This window comes from Carassius carassius, chromosome 19 (genome assembly GCF_963082965.1).
Source record: "Carassius carassius chromosome 19, fCarCar2.1, whole genome shotgun sequence".
NCBI lineage: Eukaryota > Metazoa > Chordata > Actinopteri > Cypriniformes > Cyprinidae > Carassius > Carassius carassius.
The window spans coordinates 4179064-4204524 of record NC_081773.1 but is presented as its reverse complement, the minus strand read 5'-3'; the positions used below and the strand labels follow the sequence as shown (position 1 = coordinate 4204524).

Sequence of the window (25461 nt, the reverse complement as noted above, 5' to 3'; positions counted from 1 at the left end):
TCAGTCCAAGCATTAAAACTGGTCAGGCCCTTATAGCAGATCTTCATGTGTTCAGTGGAGGAAACACTGCCACTGTTTTGACTTCGTTACACATCCCATAAGCTCTTTGTGAGTTATAACCAGGTAAAAACAACACCATACCTACACATGTAAAACGAGCACATTTAGCCCAGTAAACAGCAGCTGTTTTAGATGTTTAGTAAGTTCACTTCTTTTATGGTCTGGACCAAAAGTACCAAACTACAAGTGTATACACACCATAAGACTTTTCAGAAACAGCCATTGTTTTGATTAGCCAACGTCATTAAATCTCATTCCTCGGGTGCTTCTCATTTCTTAAATAGTGAGGATAAGAGGACACACAAATTAGGAAATGAGATGTGCCTCTTGTCACCTCGCTGCTCACCACTTCTGGACGGCTGTGGAAAGGTAAATTCTGTGTTCATGTTTAGATGTAGATGCAAATGTCTGTTAAAGCATGAGATTGCATTGTGGATATTGCAGAAAAAAAAACTATTTTGAGGGAGGAGGACTTTTTGCAGTCTGAAAAGTATTTAACATTTGGTAAAATAAGCTCTTATGTCAAAAGTTTAAAGAAAATTTAATTCTTCAAGTCATGACCTCTTTAAATAATATCACATATTGTGCTCTCACTACCTAATATTGATGTTTTCTCATATTTATATAATCACTGGATACATGCATTTGTTTTATAATACTATAACACCTCCAAGAACAGGCAGATACAAGACAAATACAATCTTTTTCATGAATTGTTTGTTATGGCTAGTTTGTTTTAGTTAATCTGAGGGATTGTGTATTTATAATGGACTGTGCATGATTTTAGCTGTTGGATTGTGGTTTGAGTGATCTCAGGCGGTGTTGGGTGCTTGTGGTCAGATGATCTGTGTGCTGGGACGTGTCAGAAGTGAGACCTGTGTCAGCGGCAGGCCACTGTTACTCAGGGAGCCGTGATACACCCTGGGGTCACCATGGAAATGCTGCTTCAGGCGCCACCGTCTCCATCGTCTTTGGACTTCATATTGTACCTGTGGAAAGTTAAAGGTCAACAGTTGTTAAGAATGACCCGTGAAACATAAAACAGAACAGTCCTGCTTCTTATGCCTCGAGCAGGATCCGATAATGACAAGCGAGTCTAAAATGTGCAGGAAATGTGTGATGTATTAAACTCAGAATGTCCCTGGAAAGCATAATCCAAGATAATTTGATTTGAATTTCGATTTATTTTTAAATTATTATTCACTCACCTCTCCGTTCAAAAAACAGTACAGCAGTGCCACAATAAAACCCTGCAATATCAAACGCAACATGAAACAGAAGCAAAAGGCAAAATGGATAATTTAATAATCAACAGTGTTTGGGATTCATTATTGAATATTTTTTCCTATTAAATCTGCTGTACCTACAAACATACAGTGCACCTATATAAAGCTGTATATCTAGATACTATATAACAAACCTCGGCTGCCTGATTGTTTATAATTGCAAAAATGTAAACAGTATTATAGCACAGCTTTATATTTGAACTTGGATATATATAAGGAATCTAATGTCAACCGCATCTCTTAAAGCAATATATTTTACACAAAATCTATATACATCATGTATAAATGAATATGTGTATAAAATGTTTATCAACATATACATCAAACTCACGTAGGATGATGTAAATATTATATACTTTAGCATATCTCAAATACTCAATTGCTTGTGTCATTGCAAAATGTAAATTATACTATCAGTCAGCTCTAATCTGCTGCATGTGCCATAAGGCATGAAGATATTATAAACATTAACATCATTAACTTCTGTAAAGCTACTTTGAAACAATGTGTGTTGTGAGAAGCGCTATACAGATAGATTTGCTGTGACTGCTTCTGTGCGTATGTGTTTGTATAAAGAAGATATGTTAAATTGATATCATCACCTGGGTGGATGCTAATGCTAGCTCAATGACATTCCAGATTTTGAAGGTTAGCATGCTCACTCTATCAGGGAAAAAGGCGAAGAGCACATACTGCAGCCCAAACAGCGACACTAAGAGAAATGTAGATTTCGCCAGTTTCCTACTCCATAAAAAAAAAAAGAGGATGATGAGTAAGATTTCTGCATCTGTTTTATGCACTCATTGATTTTTCAATCATACGAAGCTGTGTTTGTTCAGCTGGAGTATGTCATTTCTGTGACCCAAGCCGTACACAACAAAAGAACAAAAAATAATTTTCCATTAAAAATGCACATTATTTTTGTCATGTTCATTATTTTCGCAATTCTGCTAGTGACCTCAAACGTGTTATTATCTCTCACCTGTGATGATTAATTTCATTTCCATGCATGTCAGGAGCTTTCAGTTTTGCCACTAATGTCCGAATAATACTCAGAAAAAACAGCATGTTTACCTGAAAAACAGTTCCCTTGAGATAATTAAAAAGACTGTTCATTGTTCCATAAACTGTTGGATATTTAAAAAATATTATAAACATGGAACGACAGTATTATGAATAATTACTTTAAAAAAAACTTGTAAGCAGAGCCATTTGAAAGTAAAAACACATTTTAAACATGAGAGAATGGACCAGAAGCTGGCCGAATCAAACTTTGTTTACTGTGATAAAAATGATGACTGGAACTCGCAGTATCCACCATATCCAGCCATGATCTCTCGTCTCCCAGCATCTGACAGCACACATACACAACATACTGAGTGTTCTCATGCACAGCCATGATGGTTTAAAATAGCCTCTCTTACATAATACAAATATAATAAATAATCTTTTGTTGTTGTCCAAAGGAGGTTGGTATAAACTAAGAAAGTCCCTTGAGAGATCAGACTGAGCTTAAAAGAGTCAGACTCTCAATTTTAACCCAAACTGACTTTCAGTGTTTGTGAACGTACCCTTCATCCTGGTGCAGGTATTTGGCCAAACTCCAGCTAATAATAATGAGCATCGGGATCCCTGTGGGAACAAAATTAAGCTTTAATTGTATATCTGGAATATGTATTCACTATAATTCATGCTCATGCAAATTCTTTTATCTTTTACTGTACAAGTTTGGCTCTAATCTAAAGTCATAGACCACCCTAAAATGCAATTTCTGTCACTCTCATGTTGTTCCAAACTTGTACGATTCTCTTTCTTTGGCAAAACACAAAACAAGATATTTTGAAGAATCGAATCCATGCATTTTTGTAAGATTAATATCCAGATTTCAAACATAATAAACACTTTTTTCTCACTTCTTCTGACTGTTGGAAGATGTGCAGGCAGAAGATGGAAGATGTATGCAGCACGCGCCCTTCTGGGCCATGTTTGAATCTGGATATTTATCTTACAAAAACGTATGGATTCACTACAGGGGGCCTTTATTCAACCCCCGGAGCCATGTGAGGGACATTTTATTACAGATGTGCGGACTTTATTTCACGTCTTCAGAACTGTTGACAACAAACACCCGCTTACCCCCATTGAAAAGCTTGGAAGAGCAAGGACAATTTTTTATATAACTCAGATTGTCAGGAGAAAGCAGGCTGGATTCAGATGCGGGTAAACTCAAGGCTTTATTCAAGCAGAGGAGACAGAGAAGATGAGTCACGGTTCACAGGTTTCACTCGTAGTGAGAGGATGAGTAGCAGATGAGTCACGTTTCACAGGTTTCACTCGCAGTGACAGGATGAGCAGCAGATGAGTCAAAGCAGATGAGTAATGTTCCACAGAAGTACGTATAACCGCCGAACCGGAGGGATGACAGCTGGAAGCTACTAGGAGCTCTGGGCTTGTAAGAACAAGGGCAGAGAAATCAGCTAAACACACTGGAGCCTGAGGACACGACAAGGTGAGTACAAAGAGCTGCTAGATGATCAGAGCTATTGGTACGAGTAACAACAGTCTGACAATAGAAGGACACAGAGAAGGACACAGAGAACAGGTGGCGAACAATTAAGGTTAACAACGGGGAAACAAGGGAGGCGGGGAAAACACAAACAGGCAGACGCGGTGAGCTGTCAAACCATCCCAACAAACACACAGAGAAACACAGGGAATAATAAAGGGGAAAAAATTAGAAGGACATAGAGAACAGGTGGCGAACAATTAAGGTTAACAACGGGGAAACAAGGGAGGCGGGGAAAACACAAACAGGCAGACGCGGTGAGCTGTCAAACCATCCCAACACACACACACACACACCAAAAAGGCAGGTGATTAGCCCCGAGACCCGACAGTACCCCCCCCTCCCAGGAGCGTCACCTGGCGCTCTAGGAAGGGGCCTACCTCGATGCCGCCGGAAGTCCTCAATCAACGACCGTTCCAGAATGTCCCGGGACGGCACCCAACACCTTTCCTCAGGACCATACCCCTCCCAGTCCACAAGATACTGAAACCTCCTGCCGCGGTGCCGCTCATCGAGTAATCTCTTAACCGTATAGGTAGGAGATCCATCCACAAGACGAGGGGGTGGGGGGTGGGGCGACTGCAAGCAGGATTAAGGGGGGAAGAGAACACAGGCTTGACCCCGGGAACATGAAACACCGTGTGAACCCGACCAAGAGTAGGAGGGAGCTTGAGCCTGATCGCCACCGGACTAACCACCTTGGTGATGCGGAATGGCCCAATGAATCTGGGTGCCAGCTTACGAGAAGGCGCCCGGAGAGGCAGATCCTTGGTAGAAAGCCAAACCCGTTGACCACACACATAGGCAGGAGGAGAGGACCGGCGACGATCAGCTGCAGCCTTGGTTCTGCCAGAGGTTTGGATCAAAATCCTCCTGACTTTCTCCCAGGTGCGACGGCAGCGCTGGACGAAAGCCAGGGCGGATGGAACCGCTGCGTCGGGTTCCTGTGATGGGAACAGAGGTGGATTATAACCAACAGCACACTCAAAAGGGGACATACCTGACGCGGCCGCAGGAAGGGTGTTATGAGCGTATTCTGCCCAGGAGAGCTGCTGGCACCAGGAACTCGGATTGTTGGATGCTAGACAGCGGAGCATTCTTCCTAGATCCTGGTTGGCCCGCTCACACTGCCCATTGGTCTGGGGATGAAAACCAGAAGACAGACTTGCAGAGGCCCCAATCTGTCTACAAAATTCCCTCCAGAACCGGGAGACGAACTGGGGACCCCTATCTGAAACCACATCCACCAGTAACCTGTTGAGACGGAAGACGTGATCCACCACCAGTTGGGCGGTCTCCCGGGCGGAAGGCAGCTTGGGCAGGGGAATAAAATGAACCGCTTTGGAAAAGCGATCCACCACCGTGAGAACAACAGTGTTTCCCTTCGACGGCGGAAGCCCAGAGACGAAATCAAGGGCAATGTGTGACCAAGGATGGGAAGGGATAGGAAGAGGATGCAGTAGACCATCAGGAGGGCGATTGACAGGCTTACTTTGGGCACATGTGGGGCAGGCCAACACAAACTGTCTAACATCTGCGGCCATAGTAGGCCACCAGAAAGCTGTCGGATGGCAGACCAACGTTCTCCGAATACCTGGATGGCAGACTAACCTGGATGAGTGACCCCACTCAAGGACCTCAGAGCGCAGCGCAGCCGGCACCGGCAACCTGCCCGCCGGGCACTCTCCCGGCACCTGCACCCCTCGACAGGCCTCCTCAACTCGCTGCTCGATACCCCACGAAAGAGCCCCGACCACCACCCCCTCAGGAAGGATGGCCTCGGCCGCAAACTCCCCCCCCGGAGCACCGAACAGGCGAGAGAGGGCATCGGGCTTGGTGTTCTTAGATCCCGGCCGGTACGAGAGGGTGAAGTTGAATCTGGCAAAGAAGAGCGCCCAGCGGGCCTGACGCGAGCTCAGCTTCTTGGCCGAAGGGATTTATTCCAGGTTCTTGTGATCCGTCCAGACCAAGAAGGGCCGCGCTGACCCCTCCAACCAATGACGCCACTCACCCAAGGCCAATCGTACCGCCAGCAGTTCTCTGTTGCCGATGTCATAGTTACGTTCTGCAGGGCTGAGACGACGAGAGAAGAATGCACAAGGATGAACCTTCCCATCATGGAGGGAACGCTGAGATAGAACTGCGCCAACCCCAACGTCCGAAGCATCAACCTCGACAATGAACTGGGCCTCCGGATCTGGAACCATCAGAACAGGTGCAGAGACAAAACGGGACTTTAAAATGTCAAAGGCTACCTGCGCCTCCCGGTTCCATCTGAAGGACACCTTAGTGGAGGTTAAGGCTGTCAGCGGTGCAGCGATCTGACCAAAATTCCGGATGTATCGCCGGTAAAAGTTGGCAAAACCCAGGAAACGCTGCAGAGCCTTCCGGGAGTCAGGGACCGGCCACTGGGCGACAGCTTCAATCTTAGCGGGATCAGGCTTGATCCCCTCCGTAGAAATAATGTGGCCAAGGAACGTAACTGACTCAGCGTGGAATTCGCACTTCTCCGCCTTGACAAACAACTGGTTCTCTAGTAACCGCTGGAGAACCCGTCTGACATGCTGGGTGTGTAATTGGAGAGAAGAGGAGAAAATCAAAATATCATCCAAATACACAAAGACAAATTGATTAATCATGTCACCCAACACGCTGTTGACGAGTACCTGGAAAACGGCTGGAGCATTGGTAAGACCAAACGGAAGAACCAAGTACTCGTAGTGTCCCGAAGGGGTGTTAAATGCCGTCTTCCACTCATCCCCCTCCCGAATGCGCACCAAGTGGTAGGCGTTGCGCAGGTCTAACTTGGTGAAGACCCGAGCTCCCTGCAATAATTCAAAAGCAGAAGACATTAAAGGTAGGGGGTACCTGTTCTTGATAGTAATGTCATTCAAACCTCTGTAATCAATACAGGGGCGCAGGGAGCCGTCCTTCTTCTGAACAAAGAAAAAACCTGCACCAGCGGGAGAGGAGGAATGGCGGATGAGCCCAGCCTGAAGTGACTCACGTATGTACTTGTCCATGGTCTCTCTCTCAGGGCCTGAAAGGGAATATAAACGACCCTTAGGCGGAGAAGAGCCCGGGAGGAGATCAATGGCACAGTCGTAGGGGCAATGCGGAGGTAGCGAGGTGGCCCGGGCCTTACTGAAGACCGCCCGAAGATCATGGTACTCCGCCGGAACACCAGTCAGGTCAGAGGGATCCTCCTGAGGAACACAAGACACAGAGACAGGACGAAAAGCAGCACCCAAACATGACACGTGACAAGACTGACTCCAGGCTAAAACAGAATTACTGACCCAATCAATGTGGGGATTGTGCTTGTGCAACCATGGGTGTCCCAGAATTAAAGGAGCCTTAGGGGAATCAATAATAAACAGTTCAATCCGCTCATGATGGCTGGCAGCAATATGAAGATCTATCTTGGTAGTGACGTGGGTGATTGTGGTAAGGGGACGGCCAGCTAATGACCATGCTGATACGGGACTAACCAAAGGAATAAGCGGTATTCTCCAACGTTGAGCAGAGGCAGCATCAAGGAAGTTCCCCTCAGCCCCTGAGTCCACAAGGGCGAGTCCAGTGTGTGAACGACTCTGGAAGGAGAGTTGGAACGGCAGCTGAGTGCGTGCTGCAGGAGAGCTTGAGCTGAGAACCGTGCCCACCAGGACTCTCCCCCTCACTGGTGGGCCCTGGCTTTTAACGGGCACTGAAGGGCGAAGTGGCCTCCCTTGCCGCAGTATAGACATGCCCCCGACGACAGACGCTCCTGCTTCTGCCGTGGTGTAAGGCGTAGACGACCCAACTGCATGGGCTACTCCTCCGAGGGCTGTCGGCCGGCTGAACTGGCTGAAGAGGACTCTAGGTGGCGCCACGGGGCGGGTGTTTGCCGTTGTTTGCGGCGCCGGCTGAGACGACCCTCAATACGGAGCGCGAGATTAATGAGTTTATCCAATTCCCGCGGGAGCTCTATTGCCGCGAGTTCATCAGAAATGGCGAAATCCAACCCCTCAAGAAACAGAGCGCGCAGCGCGCTCTCATTCCAGCCGCATGCCGCAGCTAAAGTCTGGAACTGGATGGCATAGTCAGTGACAGAGCTCCTCCCCTGTGACAGTCGTGATAACTGGGCCGCCGCCTCGTCACCCTGAGCAGAGCGATCAAACAATTTGGCCATCTCTTGACTGAAATCCGCGAAGGTGGCACAACAGGGAGCCCGCGATCTCCATACGGCGATTCCCCATTCGCGGGCACGGCCCGAGAGGAGTGTAAGGACGTAAGCATCCTTGGTCTCTTCATTTGCGTAACGCCGGGGCTGCAGAGAAAACACCAGCGAGCATTGGGAGAGAAACGCTTGACAGGCGTTAGGATCGCCATTGTAGACCGGCGGGTTGTTGGCATGGGGTTCGGACTCGTGTGACATACCGGTGTGAGGAACGGGCCCCCGGCTCGTTGCCTCTCGCTGAAGATCGTCCACCCGTGTGAGGAGTTCGGAGACTCGGGCACTAAGAACGTCCACATCCTGCGTGGTGGTGTTGAGCTGGGTGGCATGCTGCCCTAACAAAACTCCCTGTTGAACGAGAGCCGAGCGAAGCGGATCAGATCCCGCTGAATCCATAATCGGGTCAGACTGTTCTGTCAGGAGAAAGCAGGCTGGATTCAGATGCGGGTAAACTCAAGGCTTTATTCAAGCAGAGGAGACAGACAAGATGAGTCACGGTTCACAAAGTCACATACATCTAGGATGCTTCGAGGGTGAGTAGAAGATGGACGGATTTTCATTCTCGGGTGAACTAACCCTTTAAGGAAGTAAACACCCACTGCTGTGATTGGCTAATAGTAGTGTATCTTTGACAGCCTATATTCCTCATAGATGGATGCAGCTGTGATTAAGGGCAACACATAAATCATGCAACGTCAACTGGCGGCCCGTGGGCCACATCCGGCCCGCCAGAGATTTCCATCCGGCCCCCAGAATAATACTGAATTCAGGAATAGCCTTGTCAGAGGAAAAAGTTTAGGGCTGGTCAAAATTCCATTTTTTGAGCTTCGGTAGTAGGCTAATGAACATCGACTATTCGAAGCATCGGAGAGAGAGAATCTGTGTCTGCATGTCCGTTTGCATTTTTATTATTTCGAGAACCGTTCATCCAATCGACTTCACAAGTGTCGCATTTGGTGCAATAAAGATGGACACGTGAGACGCGACACATTCAGCATTAATAAACTTTTAGTAAACTACTCAGAACAGCGTGAGCAGGAAGTGGCGCACCTCACGCGAGCAGGGCTTGGTCCAAGAATGGACACTGCACTAGTGATATAAAACGCACACACTTAAATTAAATTAAGCAATACTTTTAAGGTAGTATTAAGGTAATATTTTTCTGACTTACAAATTGGCACAGTAAAGGGTAGATTTAAAGAAAAAACAATTTAAATAAAGAAAAAACGTAATTTAAATAAAGAAAAACGAAATTTAAATAAAGAAAAACGAAATTTAAATAAAGAAAAAACGAAATTTAAAGAAAAACGAAATTAAGTTAAATTAAAAATGAGATTAATTTAGATTGAAAATAACGGGTAAAAATGCTAATACATTTTGTTTCTATTTTTCTATTTTTTATTTAAAAAACAAAAACAAAAAAACGAATATTCGAATGTCAAATTTTCAAATCGAATACCAACCCACCGAACGAATATTCGAATACACAGGTACAGCATTTCTAACAGTTGGCACTATAAATACGTGCTTATCAGTCCATTCTTCATTAAAACTACGGTTCTCTGAATCAACCTTTCGCTTAAGGCTCTTTGAGAGTGCCATTTTTATATATGTAATATATTCAGAAGGCCTTTCTTCTAGTGTTCTCCACAAACTACGACCTGCATGTGACAGTGATGGACAGCTTGACATCCTCACAAAAATGAAGCCTAAAATATCGCTATTGCCCCATGGTGGCTTGCTGCAGTACAGGTAATATGTAAAAAATAAAATAAATTTGGAATTAGAATTAGTATATCAAATAATAACATATTAGGATACAATTCGAATTTTATTTTATATTACGAGTATCTGGCCCTTACAGTGTCTGCAGACAAAAATTCTGGCCCTTTGACAAATATAGTTGATGACCCCTGACATAAATAGTAGTAAAGCCATGGTTAATTTTGTTGTCTTCAGAGCCATCTTTATCATTTGGTTTCTGCATAGACCTATGTAGTAAATCGGTGGGCGGGGCTAAACATACTTCTTCTGTGGAGGCGGAGTTTAACCACACTATTACATCATAGAGTAGAACAAGCTGTCGTTTTGGCCGACTGGATTTAATTTAAGATGTTTTTAGACTAATGACAAAGTTTTGAGTTCTGAAACTTACAGGATGTTTTAATAGTAGAATGACTTTTTATTTTATATTATATTATATTTTGGTTTCATGGCCTCTTTAAGTTCATGCCGGTATTCTAGCAGAGGAACCACACACTCAAAAATAAATGTTCCAAAAGGAGGTTTTGCTTTGAAGATGACATAGAATAAAAAAAATGAAACTTTCAGTGAACAGTTCTTCAAAGAGCCATTTTAATTTTAGCGTAAAGAACATTTTATTCATCTAAAGAACATTTTGAGCAATGAAAAGGTTAATTATAGGTTCTTCATGGAACCATAAATGCCAATAAAGAACCTTTATTTTTAAGAGTGCAGGTGCAGAGAATGATATTAACAATAAAAATGATCAACCAACATTTGATAACCATAAAGTGTCACAATACATTCAGGAGAAAGGACCCTACCCCAACCAAGCAGGATGTACCAGTGCAGGCGTTTCTTCTGTGAATGCAGTGAGAGGTTTATGAGGCTGTGCAGATAATGTCCTTCCACCAGCAGCCAGCTGTAATTTGCCAGGATGCAGTAATTAGACAGGAACAGTGCCACTTTGCAGCCAGGCTGAGGGAAACCCCGGAAACACAACAGATCAGAGAACCTATCTGTACATATCTTTATGATGAATATGTAGGATGTAATGCATTTATGTGTATTTTGTGTGGTTGTTTATGTGTACCGGATGAGAGTTGCAGTGGTAGTACTCCTGTGAGTAATGCAGCGCAGCATCTCTGATGAAGATGAAGATGGCTCTCAAGATGAAGGACAAAAAAAGCTGCATGTGAATAAAATTACGAGTGCAGTGCAGCTTCCTGGAGGAGAGATGGGGGTTAGGATGAAGAGAAATTTAGAGAGAGGATAAGGTTTTTTAAACGAATAAAACACAATGTGTGTAAATTAAGTGTGGCATGTGGGATTTTTCTAAACTAGACATTTTCTAAACTTATCTGATTGTAAACTTCAAAACGTCAAACATCTTTATCATCACAAAGCCAGCCCGTACAAAGTAACTGCATTGTGTAACTTGGAGCACAAAAGGCAGAATTCTTTGGCTGATGTCACAGAGTTTAGCAGAGCGATGCTTTAGGCTTAGACAAATTTGCTTTGTCAAATTTGCAAACTTCTTTTTAGATGATTAACAATTGTTATCACTAACAGAACAAGCACTGGAGGACAGTTTCTCTGTGCTTCAGGATTTCTGTGAGAGCTGCAGAGTGTTGCTTTTAAAGGGGTCATATGATGCGATTTCAATTTTTCCTTTCTCTTTGGAGTGTTACAAGCTCTTTGTCAGTGTTGGGTGTAACATGTTACTAATTAAGGTAAGTAATATATTGTTTAACTTTTCTTAAGCTTTTTTTGATATTCAGATATGTTGTTATTCAGAGTATTTCTATTTGTTAACTAAAGAAGGTAAAATATTTATAAAATGACTCCAATTAAATGAATAAAGAGTTTAATTTCTATTAAGGTTTATAGGGATGTTAAGATGTAGCCTAATCAGAGATTTGAATAATTAAGTTACTTTTTTGAGTAACCAAGTTACTTTTCAGATAGAGTAATAAGTAAATTATATAAATACAATATTGATGATGTAATTAGTAAAAGTGATTAATTACTTTTTTAAAGTAACTTACCCAACACTGCTCTTGGTGCATAAAGAAGATCTGTAAAGTTGCAAAGACTGAAGTTTCAAATGTTTTATAAAAGTTTAGACTTGTCCACGCCCTCCCAAAATGGTTCATTCAAACACACCCCCACATCTCTATGTCACAATGTGGGAAGATTTGCATAACACAATTTTCACACAAAGAAAGAAGGCCTAATTCTTGCTGTAGTATTGTTGTTGCCGCCATGTTGTGGAAATGCTGTGTGTTTCGTTGTGAAAGAAAAACTACTTTGTTTGGCCTTCTAAAAGACGATGATATCTGCTTCATCATACCTGGAGCTGATCTGTGCTGGTCGCTGAGGAAATACATCAGCTTCACAGCCGTGCCATTCTCAATACCACCGTCCAATCCTCACTCAAGCACGCAGTGTATGACGCTGTGTGACACATTTTATTTTATTTTATCTGTTTCCTGAACCTGCAGAGCAGCCTACAATGTGTCTGTGGCTCAAAGGCTGTTCTATTTAAGTGGGGACGTTCCAACTTTGCAAAGACAGTCTGGGCTTCTGACTCACAGCCTATAACGTTAAGTAATTTTTTTTTATATTCAAAGAATTTTTCACTGACGATTAAAACGCGAGTTTTAAGCAGTGTAAAGTTGCGCTTGTTGTTTGTCGTTTCTCCAATCACAAATGCAGACATGGTTTATGTTTACGCAGCACAATACGTAACACAATGCATAAAAACACAGTATATGTCATTATACTCAGTAGTTATGTCCCCACTAGATGCAACAAATGCCTCGTTTATAATGGGTTTTATTGGTTTTGTCTCATCGCGTCGGGAGATACAGCATGACCGTATGGTAAGGAGGCATAATATTTACATCACACGCTTGAGGTATTCAGCCAATCACAATGCACTGGATACCTGGATATCAGACCACACATCGCTTTTCAGAACGATGAGCTTTGTAAAAATCTACGCATTTCAGAAAGCCGGGGCATAGAGGAGCTACAATAATATACAGTATGTGGGAAATTATATTGTTTTATTTTACCTTAAACCGCAAAACACATAGGATTACACCAAATACACAACATAATGTTATTTTTAGCAACGTCATATGACCCATTACAAATTTTATGGAATGGTTTATGTGCGTTTAATATGAACTGTAATTTCCTATATTTTGTTAATGTGAAAGTGTAATATTCCTATTTGCCTTTTTTGTTCTTTATCATTGGTGTTTCCTAAGGTGACAATCCTTAGTATTGTGCATATTTTAAGGTACTCCACTATCCCAAAATGCATAACTCAACTCACATTGTTTGATGAACACGTAAGATATCTCAAATCATGCAGCTAGTTATTTTTCTAAGATACTATACTTATTTTTGTTTAGTAGCATAAAAACCAGGCAAGATAAGATATAAACTTTTTCTCGCAATTCTGCATTTACATCTCAACATTCTAAATATTTTCTCAGGATCTCAGAATTTGCATGTAGGCTTAAAGGGTTAGTTCACCCCAAAATGAAAATGATGCCATTAATTACTAATCCTCATGTCAATTCTCGTACGTCTCGTACGTCCTTTGGAAAACAAATTAAGATATTCTATGAATTCCTAGAGCTCTCTGACCCTCCACAGACAGCAATGCAACTGTAATGTTCCCAGGTCCAAAAACGAAGTAAGCACATTGGTCCTCCGAGTTACGTCTTCTGCTATTTTAGAGAGTATTACAATGCATACGCATGCTCTCCCCTGGGCGTGAATAACCTATTACACACATTACATTCTTGGGTACTCTCCAAAATGGCGGAAGACGTATGTTTTCTTCATAGACAGTAAAAGAAATGGACACAGCGACCCCATTGGAACTCAATTGAGACAAATGAAGCCCATTTTTAGCGTTTTTTAGCACTTCTGTTTCTGACGCGCAGACTCAAACTAAGCTTGGTGACGTCAGCAACCTGTCTGACAGATGTAAATCGTCTAGTAGCTGTGCGTGAAAACTGCCATCGTTAATCTTGCAGAGACGGCGAGCTTGAGCGGGGAGTTCTTTGGCGTGAGTGAGCAGGAGTAAGTATTCTGATTAATTATTTTGTATAGTATTTTAAAATGTAACGCCAGTACGCCATATTAAGTTAATTGCCTGCGAGCTTCTCCTCCTGTCTGTACGGTAATGCGACAGAGAGTCGAGTGGTTATGACGCAATCGTTAGCCTATTTTTACAAAAACTGTTTCTAAGGGGCCATAATGTAACATAGAAGGTAATGGAGCCCTTTATACATTGTCGTGTATCTTTAGAAATAAATAATGGACAAACGGAGTCTTTAAACGCCTCAGATGTAAAGTTATTCGCTGTCAAAGTGAAGCCAAAATGAATGGGAGTCAATGGGAATGCTAACGCAAGTGAAGTTCTGCTACAAGATGGCGGCACGCGGCCGACTTCAACTTCCGGTCGACTTCCTTGCCGCCTGGTTTTCTTTGAGCAAACAAAAAAAATTGTATTTGCATAGCATCGCAAAACTGAAGTTGAACCACTGATGTCACATGGACTGTTTTACAGATGCCCTTACTATGTTTCATGACCAGGAAACATTTCAGTTGCATTACTGTCTATGGAGGGTCAGATAACTCTCCGATTTCATCAAAAATATCTTAAAGGGGTCATATGATGTTGATAAAAAGAATATTATTTTGTATGACAGAAATGTTACGCCCCTTAACATACTGTGATTCGTGTCCTGGCGCGACGAGACAAAAACAATAAAACCCATTACAAATGAGCCATTTGTTGCATCCAGTGGGGACATAGTTACTGATTATTATGACTTATACTGTCTTTTTACGTGTTGTGTTGCGTATAAAGCCAGGTACACATAAAACCATGTCTACATTTTTGATCAGAGAAATGACAAACAACAAGCACTTTGAATCATCAGTGGCAAATCCTTTAAATATGTAAACATACTTACAGGCTGTGAGTCAGAACAGCCAGCAGATCAGGAAACAGTCCTCCATAAAAAGCACTGCACACGTCTGAATATTTGAGTTTAACTGTTCTGGAATAGTGTTGTAAATACAACTTAACCACTCTTTTGGAAGGTCAAACAAAGTTTTTCGCTTTCACAATGAAACAGCATCTACACAACATGTCAGCGGCAGCAACAGCGAGAATCAAAGTCACGGCTTCTTTCTTTGCATAAACATTTTGGCGGTATTATGCAAATCTTCCTACATCGTGACGTAGACGTGGGGGTGTGTTTAAATGAGGCATTTTAGGAGGGCATGGAGGAGTCTTAACTTTTATAAAGAATATCTCTTTGGATTTGAGACTTCAGTATTTGCAACTTTAGGGAGCTTATCTATTCACAAACAGCTTGTAACACTCAAAAGAGAAAAGAAAACTTGAAATTGCACCATATATCCCCTTTAATTTGTGTGCAAACTAATTAAATATGGGTTTGGAATGTCATGAAGGTGAGTAATTTATGACATCATTTTCATTTTGGGGTAAACTAACCCTTTAAAATGTCATTGAGTGAAGTATTTTTAAAATTTTATTTTATTTTATTTTTTAACGCACAAAAAGTATTCTACGGAGCCCCGCACATGACATGCAGGAAAAAATATTAGGCTAAATCGTGTGCACGATTTACTAATTCGTTCCCTCAATGTACTTAAACATGCACACGATTACTATTGCGTTCCCTCGATTTACTATTTTGTTCACTCGATTTATAAATTGTGCGCAAGATTTCCTAATTCGTTCGCTCAATTTGCTAAATTGTGCAAACAATTTGTTTTTGTTTTTTTTTGCATGTCATGTGCGGGGCTCCGCAGTATTCTCATAGCTTCATAAAATTAAGGTTGAACCACTGATGTCACATGGACTATTTTAATGATGTCCTTATTAGTCTTTATATATCTATGGAGGATCAAATCTTAATTTGTGTTCCGAAGATGAATGAAGGTCTTACAGGATTGGAACTACTTGAGGGGAATTAATGACAGGTGAACTATCCCTTTGAAGGATGTTGAAGGAGGAACCTAAGTCCTATTTAAAGTTCAGAATATCATAAGCTACTGTATGTCTCTATACAATGGTGTGAATTTAACTTGAATATCGCATAAAACCTTCGCAAATAAAGCACCATTTATATCCATTTAAAGAGAAACTGAAACACACCTATACTTCTCTCTTTCAGCATTAATACAAATATTTCCCACGAGAAGCTCTGGCATGATCGCTTTGATTTTTTTCCTTATAGTAGCAGAAACAAGTTAAAATACTATGTCATTTTTGGTCATATAGATAAGAATGAGACATTATTTTTCGGAATAATTTAACTGTAAAAGTTTAACTTTTATTTGTGTACTCTCACAATAAAAACAAATAGCTTTTGTAAGAAAAAAAAAATAATAATAATAATAGTATAGCCTCTAATTCTTCCCCGTTTCCTTGAGCTTGTGTAGATATGTTGCACAGGTTTTTATTTGGTTTTGTTAATACAGTATGTTAATTATTTAAGTAAAATATATTTTAGGACTATTTATTTTGTTCCTTTATATGTTGTTTTATTCTGTTTTTCTCCCTGAAGCGCCGCATGTGATGTGACGATGTGTGAATCCTTATGTTGTAAATAAAAATAATGTCTGTACTGCTGTTTGCATCCCCCGCATTGTATGCCCATCTGCTATGTTTCCACCCAAAGTTACAAATTAAACTTATGCGCAAAATTGGAATAACACAAAAAACATTTCTAAATAAAGCACAGTTTCCATAGTGAGTCCTGGTCATGAAAACCTGGTCATGTTATCTTATTTTCAGAGCCTGCTGTTTGGGAGATGCCGTCCCATCTCACAAAGATTTATGCGCATCGGTAAATGTGTTTCCTTCATAGCTAATGTGCATGTTATCAGTTGTGCACTTTTATAATTTATGTGCATCTGGGCATTTCCATAAAGTGTTTTTTTTATGCAGTATCCCAAAATCCACAAAAATGTGTGTATGGAAACATAGCTATTGAAACTTGGAGACTATTTTTACTTGGGCCAAGTAAGGAACGACCTAGAACACCTTACCAACTTCATAGCGTGTTTTATTTTTGTTTACTTTTCGGTGTTATTATTACACTTTATATGCTCATAATGTGAATAATCAAACATACACACACACGCACACACAGTCTGTTACCTGAACACACACAACACTGTGAGGGCAATGCTGAGTGAGACAAGAGAGATGGCATATCCCGTAGAATACATAATCTTCACATAAAAGAAATACTCATGTGAGACCTCCTAAGGGAAGAGACAAATCAGTTTACATTATGTAGCATTTACATTTTTCATATATTTATTGTGTTTCTGTGTTACTGGTTCAGTGAAATGACGATAGGAATGTGCTGTTGGCCCTTGTACATGCATTTACTTCTTTAACTTGTAATCTGTCCGTAGCTAAATTTCATGTTTGTTACTTTTTCTGAAAGAAAACGAATATAGAAATATAACATAATATGATTTTTGATAGTACCAAGTCAATGGGAATTTGAAAGCTGTCATTAAGCCCATGGCCACAGGCGAGTTCGTACGGGGGAAAGACTTCAGACCACCCATTCTCAGTGCAGTTTTTCATCACCGCTCCTGTGGACAACACACACGAGACAAACAACAGACAGCACAATTACAGCCCCGTCCAACAGTTTATCCCTAAGAACCACCCAGTACTCTTCACTGTAAAATACTTCATATATAGTCCATAATCATATACTGCTCCAATAATCATTCATTTTGTTGTTGATTATAAATAGAGCTACTTTATCATATTTGATACATGAATATCTAATTTATCAAAACTTTTCTTGAAGAGCCTGTTGCTTACAATCTACTCATGTTTCTGTCATCTGATTGCTATTTCTGACGTTTTTAGCAAGTAAAAGGCCTTTTAGTATAATTGTAAAATCATTTCCCTTTACGTCATGGTTCATTTGCTGGGAAATTTACAGATTTTTATAAAGTAAACTTAAGGGTAACATTCATATTATTTGTAATATTTCAAGATCAATACTGAAGCAACTTGTCACAGTTATGGAGTTTCCTTATTTGGTCATGTTCCTTTTCTTGTTTAGGTAATTAATTAGCCCCACACCTGTTTACCCCAGATTACGTTCCCAGTATTTAAGAGTCTGTTTTCTCTATTGTTCCTTTGTCCGCTATTGATGTTAGATTATTTGGATTTGTGTTTGGATGTGCCCGTTTTTCTCCTGTGGATCATTAAAATAACTATTTTGATATTTCCTTCGTCGTGCGCTTGCCTTATACACCAACACTTGTGACAGAATAGCGGACCGTAAAGTGAATAAGTTTAGCTGCGTTTTCCTTTTTTTTTTTTTTATGCCTGGAGAAGTTAGACCATTCACTGGAGGACCACACCAAAGGACTTTATCGATCTGGCTTGTCTTACCCACTTCCCAGACCACTAGCTTTGTGTTTTTTATTACACCAGCCTGAGCGAGTGGTGTAAGGCATGCCTACCAGTGAACGGTCCCAAAGAGGATTTCGCCCACCACTGAGGATGAGCAGCAACTGATCACTGGACCATACTATGAGGAACTTATGGACATTTTCCAGAGGGATTTAGTAGATTTGGTTTGGGGAGGCATTACCCAATTCTCCTGTGTCTCCGCTGGTTTTGCCCAGCCCCGAATCTCCTGTGTCTCCGCTGGTTCATTATCGAAGGCAATTCATCTGGGATAATGAACGCGATATTGCGTAGCTTGTCAGTGATCTACGGCTCTGTCTATTAAATGCCGCTCCATTTGAAAGCAAGTGATGGCGATTTAGCGGTAATCACGGAACCAGATTTACTGACTAGATGCGCATGATCATATCATTAAATATCCCCCAGCCCTACAGCGGAGACACAGGAGATTCAGGGCTTGGCTGAACCAGCGTGGAGACAGGAGATTCGGGGCTGGGCAAAACCAGCCTTTTTTTTAGGTTCAGTAATATTGAATTCAGGAATGCTTGTCTGTGGAAACCCAGGATGCACCTGACCTTTGACCCGAAGGAAACTGGGGCATGGCTGTGACACAGTCTCTCCTACTTCAGCATGAGGCCAGCAGTTCAGATCATCCCATAAAGCACTGCAGCCTGGAGAGGGAGTACAACAAAATTCAGAGCGAATCTGAACAGTGTGATAACTATAGATTTATCTAATTATTGATCTGCACTGAACAAAATTATAAATGCAACACTTTTGTTTTTGCCCCGATTTTTCATGAGTTGAACTCAAAGATCTAAGACTTTTTTATGTACACAAAAGGCCTATTTCTCTCAAACATTGTTCACAAATCTGTCTAAATCTGTGTTAGTGAGCACTTCTCCTTTGCCAAGATAATCCATCCACCTCACAGGAGTGGCATATCAAGATGCTGATTAGACAGCATGATTATGACTTGAGTGGGCAAATGCTCACATTCGATGGTGTCTGGCACTTTGGAGAGGTGTTCTCTTCACAGATGAATCCCGGTTTTCACTGTACAGGGCAGATTGCAGACAGCTTATATGGCGTTGTGTGGGTGAGCGGTTTGCTGATGTGAACGTTGTGGATCGAGTGGCCCATGGTGGCGGTGGGGTTATAGTATGGGCAGGTGTATGTTATGGACAACGAACACAGGTGCATTTTATTGATAGTATTTTGAATGCATAGAGATACGTGACGAGATCCTGAGGCTCATTGTTGTGCCATTCATCCACTACCATCACCTCATGTTGCAGCATGATAATGCACAGCCCCATGTTGCAAGGATCTGTACACAATTCCTGGAAGCTTAAAACATCTCTTGCATGGCCAGCATACTCACCGGATATGTCATCAATTGCTCTGTCTAATCAGCATTTTGATATACCACGCTTGTGAGGTGGATGGATTATCTCGGCAAAGGAGAAGTGCTCACTAACACAGATTTAGACAGAACAATGTTTGAAAGAAATAGGCCTTTTGTGTACATGGAAGAGTTCAGCTCATGAAAAATGGGGGCAAAAACTAAAGTGTTATGTTTACAATTTTGTTCAGTGCACTAATGGACTTAAATGTAAAAAATACTGAATATTTTGTGTGCACACTTGTATATGTGTGAGTAGTGCATTTTGTGAATGTAATTTTTGTGAATCATATTTTGTAAATATGAATTAGATTATGAAAGTATGAATTGCTGTTTGAGAACAAGATTTACAGGCTACAATAGCAGTGTGATAAAACAATGACTTTTTGGATGACTATTAACTCAATGACTATTTGAAAATGCCTTTACATTAACTTATGCAGACCAATGATGTTTCAGAGGGCACCATTTAACAAATTCCTAAGTTAGAAAATCATTATTTTTAAAGCTTGAAATAAAACATTGTAACAGCCACATTATGTACTATTCCAGCTTATCAAACCATACAGAGTAGATGTGCTTGCAGTTGGTTGAACAAACAGCTAGTTGGTAAGTAATAACACCAGCTTCTAACTACATGCCGGTTTGGCTAGACCCCTAAATTTCTGTGATGACAAATCTTAATGCAATGACACACAACTTTAGAGAACTGTGCAGCCAGCTTGTTCTATTCCACCATAGCTATGATTCATGCACAAGGCCCATTAAACTGAGTTAAAACATCTTAAAAGGTAGCCTAGATGTAAAAGTTTCTAAAGTTTCTAGACCTGGAAATGCCATGTCGATTTTTTATATTTATAATAAATATATAATTTTCTAGCTATGCCAACACTGAGACTAAAATAGAGGTTGTAAGTAAAACAAAGATTATTGGAGTATGTTTAAAAGAAAATACTTTTCAAGTCTTTCTACACTAAAATTTAACGTTCAATTCAATGTGTTACATGCTGTTTCTTTGTAATTCTTTGAAAAATATTTCACAGTGTTGGTCTAATACAGAAACTAAAGAAGAGTGGAAGCTATTAAAGTTGACTAAATATCAGTTAATGTTAATGTAGGTATCCATACAGGGGTCATCATACAGTATGTTATTGGATTAACTTTACGTCCCAAATTTAGATTCATAAACTAGATCAATGTTATGTTATTAGAATTAATATACTATTATAGCTTTATTTCTATTTTTAAATCGTTTTTATTCTAATTTTAGCAATTTACTTTTGTATCTCTCTCTCTCTCCTTTTGCCCCTTTCGCTGTCTCTCTCTGTCAGTCTGATGAATGACCGGAAAAGTGTAGGGTTTGTAAATGTTTCTCTCGGTACTTTCTCTAATGAAAAATGGAGAGGAGAGGTTGTGAGTAGCAAGAGATCTGTACAGCGTTGTAATGTTATTGTGATGTGCCTGTGTTGACAGGCCTGTATTGACTGTTTCCTGTGCATGTAAAAGGATGGACAGTATTTTGAGGACAAAAGGATTTCTGCTAACAGAGTAAGAAACTTCAAGACTAGTTCACGCTGACAGTTTTATTCCTGGGTGTCTGTGAGTGGCCTAATGTTGTTCCTTCCTACTGATGGAGGGTATTTCACAAAGCAGGTTATGGGAAAGTGAAGTTCACAGAAAAGGCTGTGTGTCCACCAAAGTGTTTTTTGCCAGCTGAAAATGCCTAGCTGTTAGCATAAGAGAGTGCTTCTGCTGTGCAGTGTTTTCAGTTGAGATGCTTTGGTTGCTATGATGTCAAATATCAGCTAAAGTAATATGACAGAAGTATCATGAGTGAAAAGTTTCTCCAAGGATTATTTTCCATAAAAAATATTGTGATAGTCCGGGAATTCCATCTGGTGAAGACTCTGAGACAAGCAATATTAAGTTCTCCATGAAGAACATCCATCTTTAACACTCACTATTCTAATTCTATTCTTTAAAAAAATCTAACTACCTTTCTAATCTTTTTATATTTTCTTTTCTTTTCATTAATTATGCAATTGTATGTGTGTGTGTGTATGTATGTGTAAAGACCTCTAACACTAGCTTGCTGTGACGAGTGGGGCGGGGCCGAGGGACGTGGGAACGAGGAGCGAGGCCGGTGGAGTGATTGGAGATGAGCTACACCTGTTCGACCCACCGGTCTCGAGTCCCACGGAGGAGATGGAAGGATATAAAACTGGAGCGACGACAGTGAAGGACGAGAGAGGACCAGGCCTGGGCTTTAGTTTATGTTTGCTTTTTATTTGTGCGCATCAGTCGTCCGTGAGGGGCTGATGCGCTGTTTTGTGTTTATTTTGTTATTAAAGTCTTTGTTTGATTGTCCGCCGGTTCCCGCCTCCTTCTTCCCGATGATTATGGAGTTTTTAATTATTACAGTGGTGCCGAAACCCGGGAGAAGGAGGGACGCGCTGCTGAAGATCCCTCGCCGCTGTGGTGAATCCGCGGTGCCATCGAGCAGGCGAGGAGTGTGCCGCCATGGACGCTCGAGGCGGTGGGCTGTAGTGATTTGCCGGGGACGGGCGAGCTCGCTACCGGCCGCCCGCGATGTGTAGGGGCGGCTGCCGTCCGTGAGGGAGCAGAGGAGTCGGCGCCGTTCGCCAGGGGGCCGGAGCCTGCTGCCATCCGCCGGAACGGGGAGGAGCAGGGAACCGGGGACTCCTGCCGGCTGCCCAAAACCGGAGGAGCCTTCGCCGTCCACTGGGCGGCGGAGGAGTGTCGTGCCGTCCGCCGAGGGCCATCCAGTGCCACCGCCAGGCACCGTGGAGGAGATCACCCAGCTGGTGGAGGGCCGAGCAGCAGTGCGTCTGGGAACCGGAATTTTTTTTTTTTCCTCTTTCCCCTCTCTCGTCTCTGTCGCTCCTCCTTCCATCTCCTTTTCTCTCGCCTCGTCTGTCCTAGAGGGGGGGGGGCAGTAGAGCGCAGTCTCGAGGGTACCCCCCGGCCTGCGAGGGGCGATGGGGGTATGTGACGAGTGGGGCGGGGAGCGAGGAGCGAGGCCGGTGGAGTGATTGGAGATGAACTACACCTGTTCGACCCGCCAGTCTCGAGGCCCACGGAGGAGATGGAAGGATATAAAACTGGAGCGACGACAGTGAAGGACGAGAGAGGACCAGGCCTGGGCTTTAGTTTATGTTTGCTTTTTATTTGTGCGCATCAGTCGTCCGTGAGGGGCTGATGTGCTGTTTTGTGTTTATTTTTTTATTAAAGTCTTTGTTTGATTGTCCGCCGGTTCCCGCCTCCTTCTTCCCGATGATTATGGAGTTTTTAATTATTACAGTGGTGCCGAAACCCGGGAGAAGGAGGGACGCGCTGCTGAAGATCCCTCGCCGCTGTGGTGAATCCGCGGTGCCATCGAGCAGGCGAGGAGTGTGCCGCCATGGACGCTCGAGGCGGTGGGCTGTAGTGATTTGCCGGGGACGGGCGAGCTCGCTACCGGCCGCCCGCGATGTGTAGGGGCGGCTGCCGTCCGTGAGGGAGCAGAGGAGTCGGCGCCGTTCGCCAGGGGGCCGGAGCCTGCTGCCATCCGCCGGAACGGGGAGGAGCAGGGAACCGGGGACTCCTGCCGGCTGCCCAAAACCGGAGGAGCCTTCGCCGTCCACTGGGCGGCGGAGGAGTGTCGTGCCGTCCGCCGAGGGCCATCCAGTGCCACCGCCAGGCACCGTGGAGGAGATCACCCAGCTGGTGGAGGGCCGAGCAGCAGTGCGTCTGGGAACCGGAATTTTTTTTTTTTCCTCTTTCCCCTCTCTCGTCTCTGTCGCTCCTCCTTCCATCTCCTTTTCTCTCGCCTCGTCTGTCCTAGAGGGGGGGGGGCAGTAGAGCGCAGTCTCGAGGGTACCCCCCGGCCTGCGAGGGGCGATGGGGGTATGTGACGAGTGGGGCGGGGAGCGAGGAGCGAGGCCGGTGGAGTGATTGGAGATGAACTACACCTGTTCGACCCGCCAGTCTCGAGGCCCACGGAGGAGATGGAAGGATATAAAACTGGAGCGACGACAGTGAAGGACGAGAGAGGACCAGGCCTGGGCTTTAGTTTATGTTTGCTTTTTATTTGTGCGCATCAGTCGTCCGTGAGGGGCTGATGTGCTGTTTTGTGTTTATTTTTTTATTAAAGTCTTTGTTTGATTGTCCGCCGGTTCCCGCCTCCTTCTTCCCGATGATTATGGAGTTTTTAATTATTACACTTGCTCTATTCTTTTTTTATTCTATCTGTTTTCTTTATTTTTCTTTATATTATATTATTTAAACTCCTATGCTAGGTTTACTGTGTTAACCTAACTGAGACTTGTTATAGCACTTATATATCATTGCTCTTTTTGTTGTTTTTGATTGCTTCCACTGTCCTCATCTGTAAGTCGCTTTGGATAAAAGCGTCTGCTAAATGAATAAATGTAATGTAATGTAATGAAGTTCAGCTGTAGTAGTACAAGCAGGTGTGATGATTGGTCAGTGTGGTATTACAACCCGAATTCCGGAAAAGTTGGGACGTTTTTTAAATTTTAATAAAATGAAAACTAAAGGAATTTAAATCACATGAGCCAATATTTTATTCACAATAGAACATAGATAATGTAGCAAATGTTTAAACTGAGAAATTTTACACTTTTATCCACTTAATTAGCTCATTTAAAATGTAATGCCTGCTACAGGTCTCAAAAAAGTTGGCACGGGGGCAACAAATGGCTAAAAAAGCAAGCAGTTTTGAAAAGATTCAGCTGGGAGAACATCTAGTGATTAATTAAGTTAATTGATATCAGGTCTGTAACATGATTAGCTATAAAAGCTTTGTCTTAGAGAAGCAGAGTCTCTCAGAAGTAAAGATGAGCAGAGGCTCTCCAATCTGTGAAAGACTGCGTAAAAAAATTGTGGAAAACTTTAAAAACAATGTTCCTCAACGTCAAATTGCAAAGGCTTTGCAAATCTCATCATCTACAGTGCATAACATCATCAAAAGATTCAGAGAAACTGGAGAAATCTCTGTGCGTAAGGGACAAGGCCGGAGACCTTTATTGGATGCCCGTGGTCTTCGGGCTCTCAGACGACACTGCATCACTCATCGGCATGATTGTGTCAATGACATTACTAAATGGGCCTAGGAATACTTTCAGAAACCACTGTCGGTAAACACAATCCGCCGTGCCATCAGCAGATGCCAACTAAAGCTCTATCATGCAAAAAGGAAGCCATATGTGAACATGGTCCAGAAGCGCCGTCGTGTCCTGTGGGCCAAGGCTCATTTAAAATGGACTATTTCAAAGTGGAATAGTGTTTTATGGTCAGACGAGTCCAAATTTGACATTCTTGTTGGAAATCACGGACGCCGTGTCCTCCGGGCTAAAGAGGAGGGAGACCTTCCAGCATGTTATCAGCGTTCAGTTCAAAAGCCAGCATCTCTGATGGTATGGGGGTGCATAAGTGCATACGGTATGGGCAGCTTGCATGTTTTGGAAGGCTCTGTGAATGCTGAAAGGTATATAAAGGTTTTAGAGCAACATATGCTTCCCTCCAAACAACGTCTATTTCAGGGAAGGCCTTGTTTATTTCAGCAGGACAATGCAAAACCACATACTGCAGCTATAACAGCAGCATGGCTTCGTCGTAGAAGAGTCCGGGTGCTAACCTGGCCTGCCTGCA

At 42.5% G+C, this 25461-nt stretch overlaps 1 protein-coding gene across 1 annotated transcript; it reads right to left on the bottom strand.

The window, feature by feature from the left end:
* Positions 1–2102: 2102 nt before the first annotated feature.
* On the bottom strand, positions 2103–20628 carry LOC132095633 (secretin receptor-like). The gene is made up of 9 exons (XM_059500772.1): positions 20616–20628; positions 18959–19054; positions 17436–17545; positions 17097–17203; positions 10965–11097; positions 10696–10849; positions 2918–2978; positions 2628–2697; positions 2103–2420 (listed from the first exon to the last, which is right to left on the bottom strand). The coding sequence occupies exons 1-9, from the start codon at positions 20626–20628 to the stop codon at positions 2325–2327; spliced, it is 840 nt and encodes a 279-aa protein (XP_059356755.1). The 3' UTR covers positions 2103–2324.
* Positions 20629–25461: the final 4833 nt, after the last annotated feature.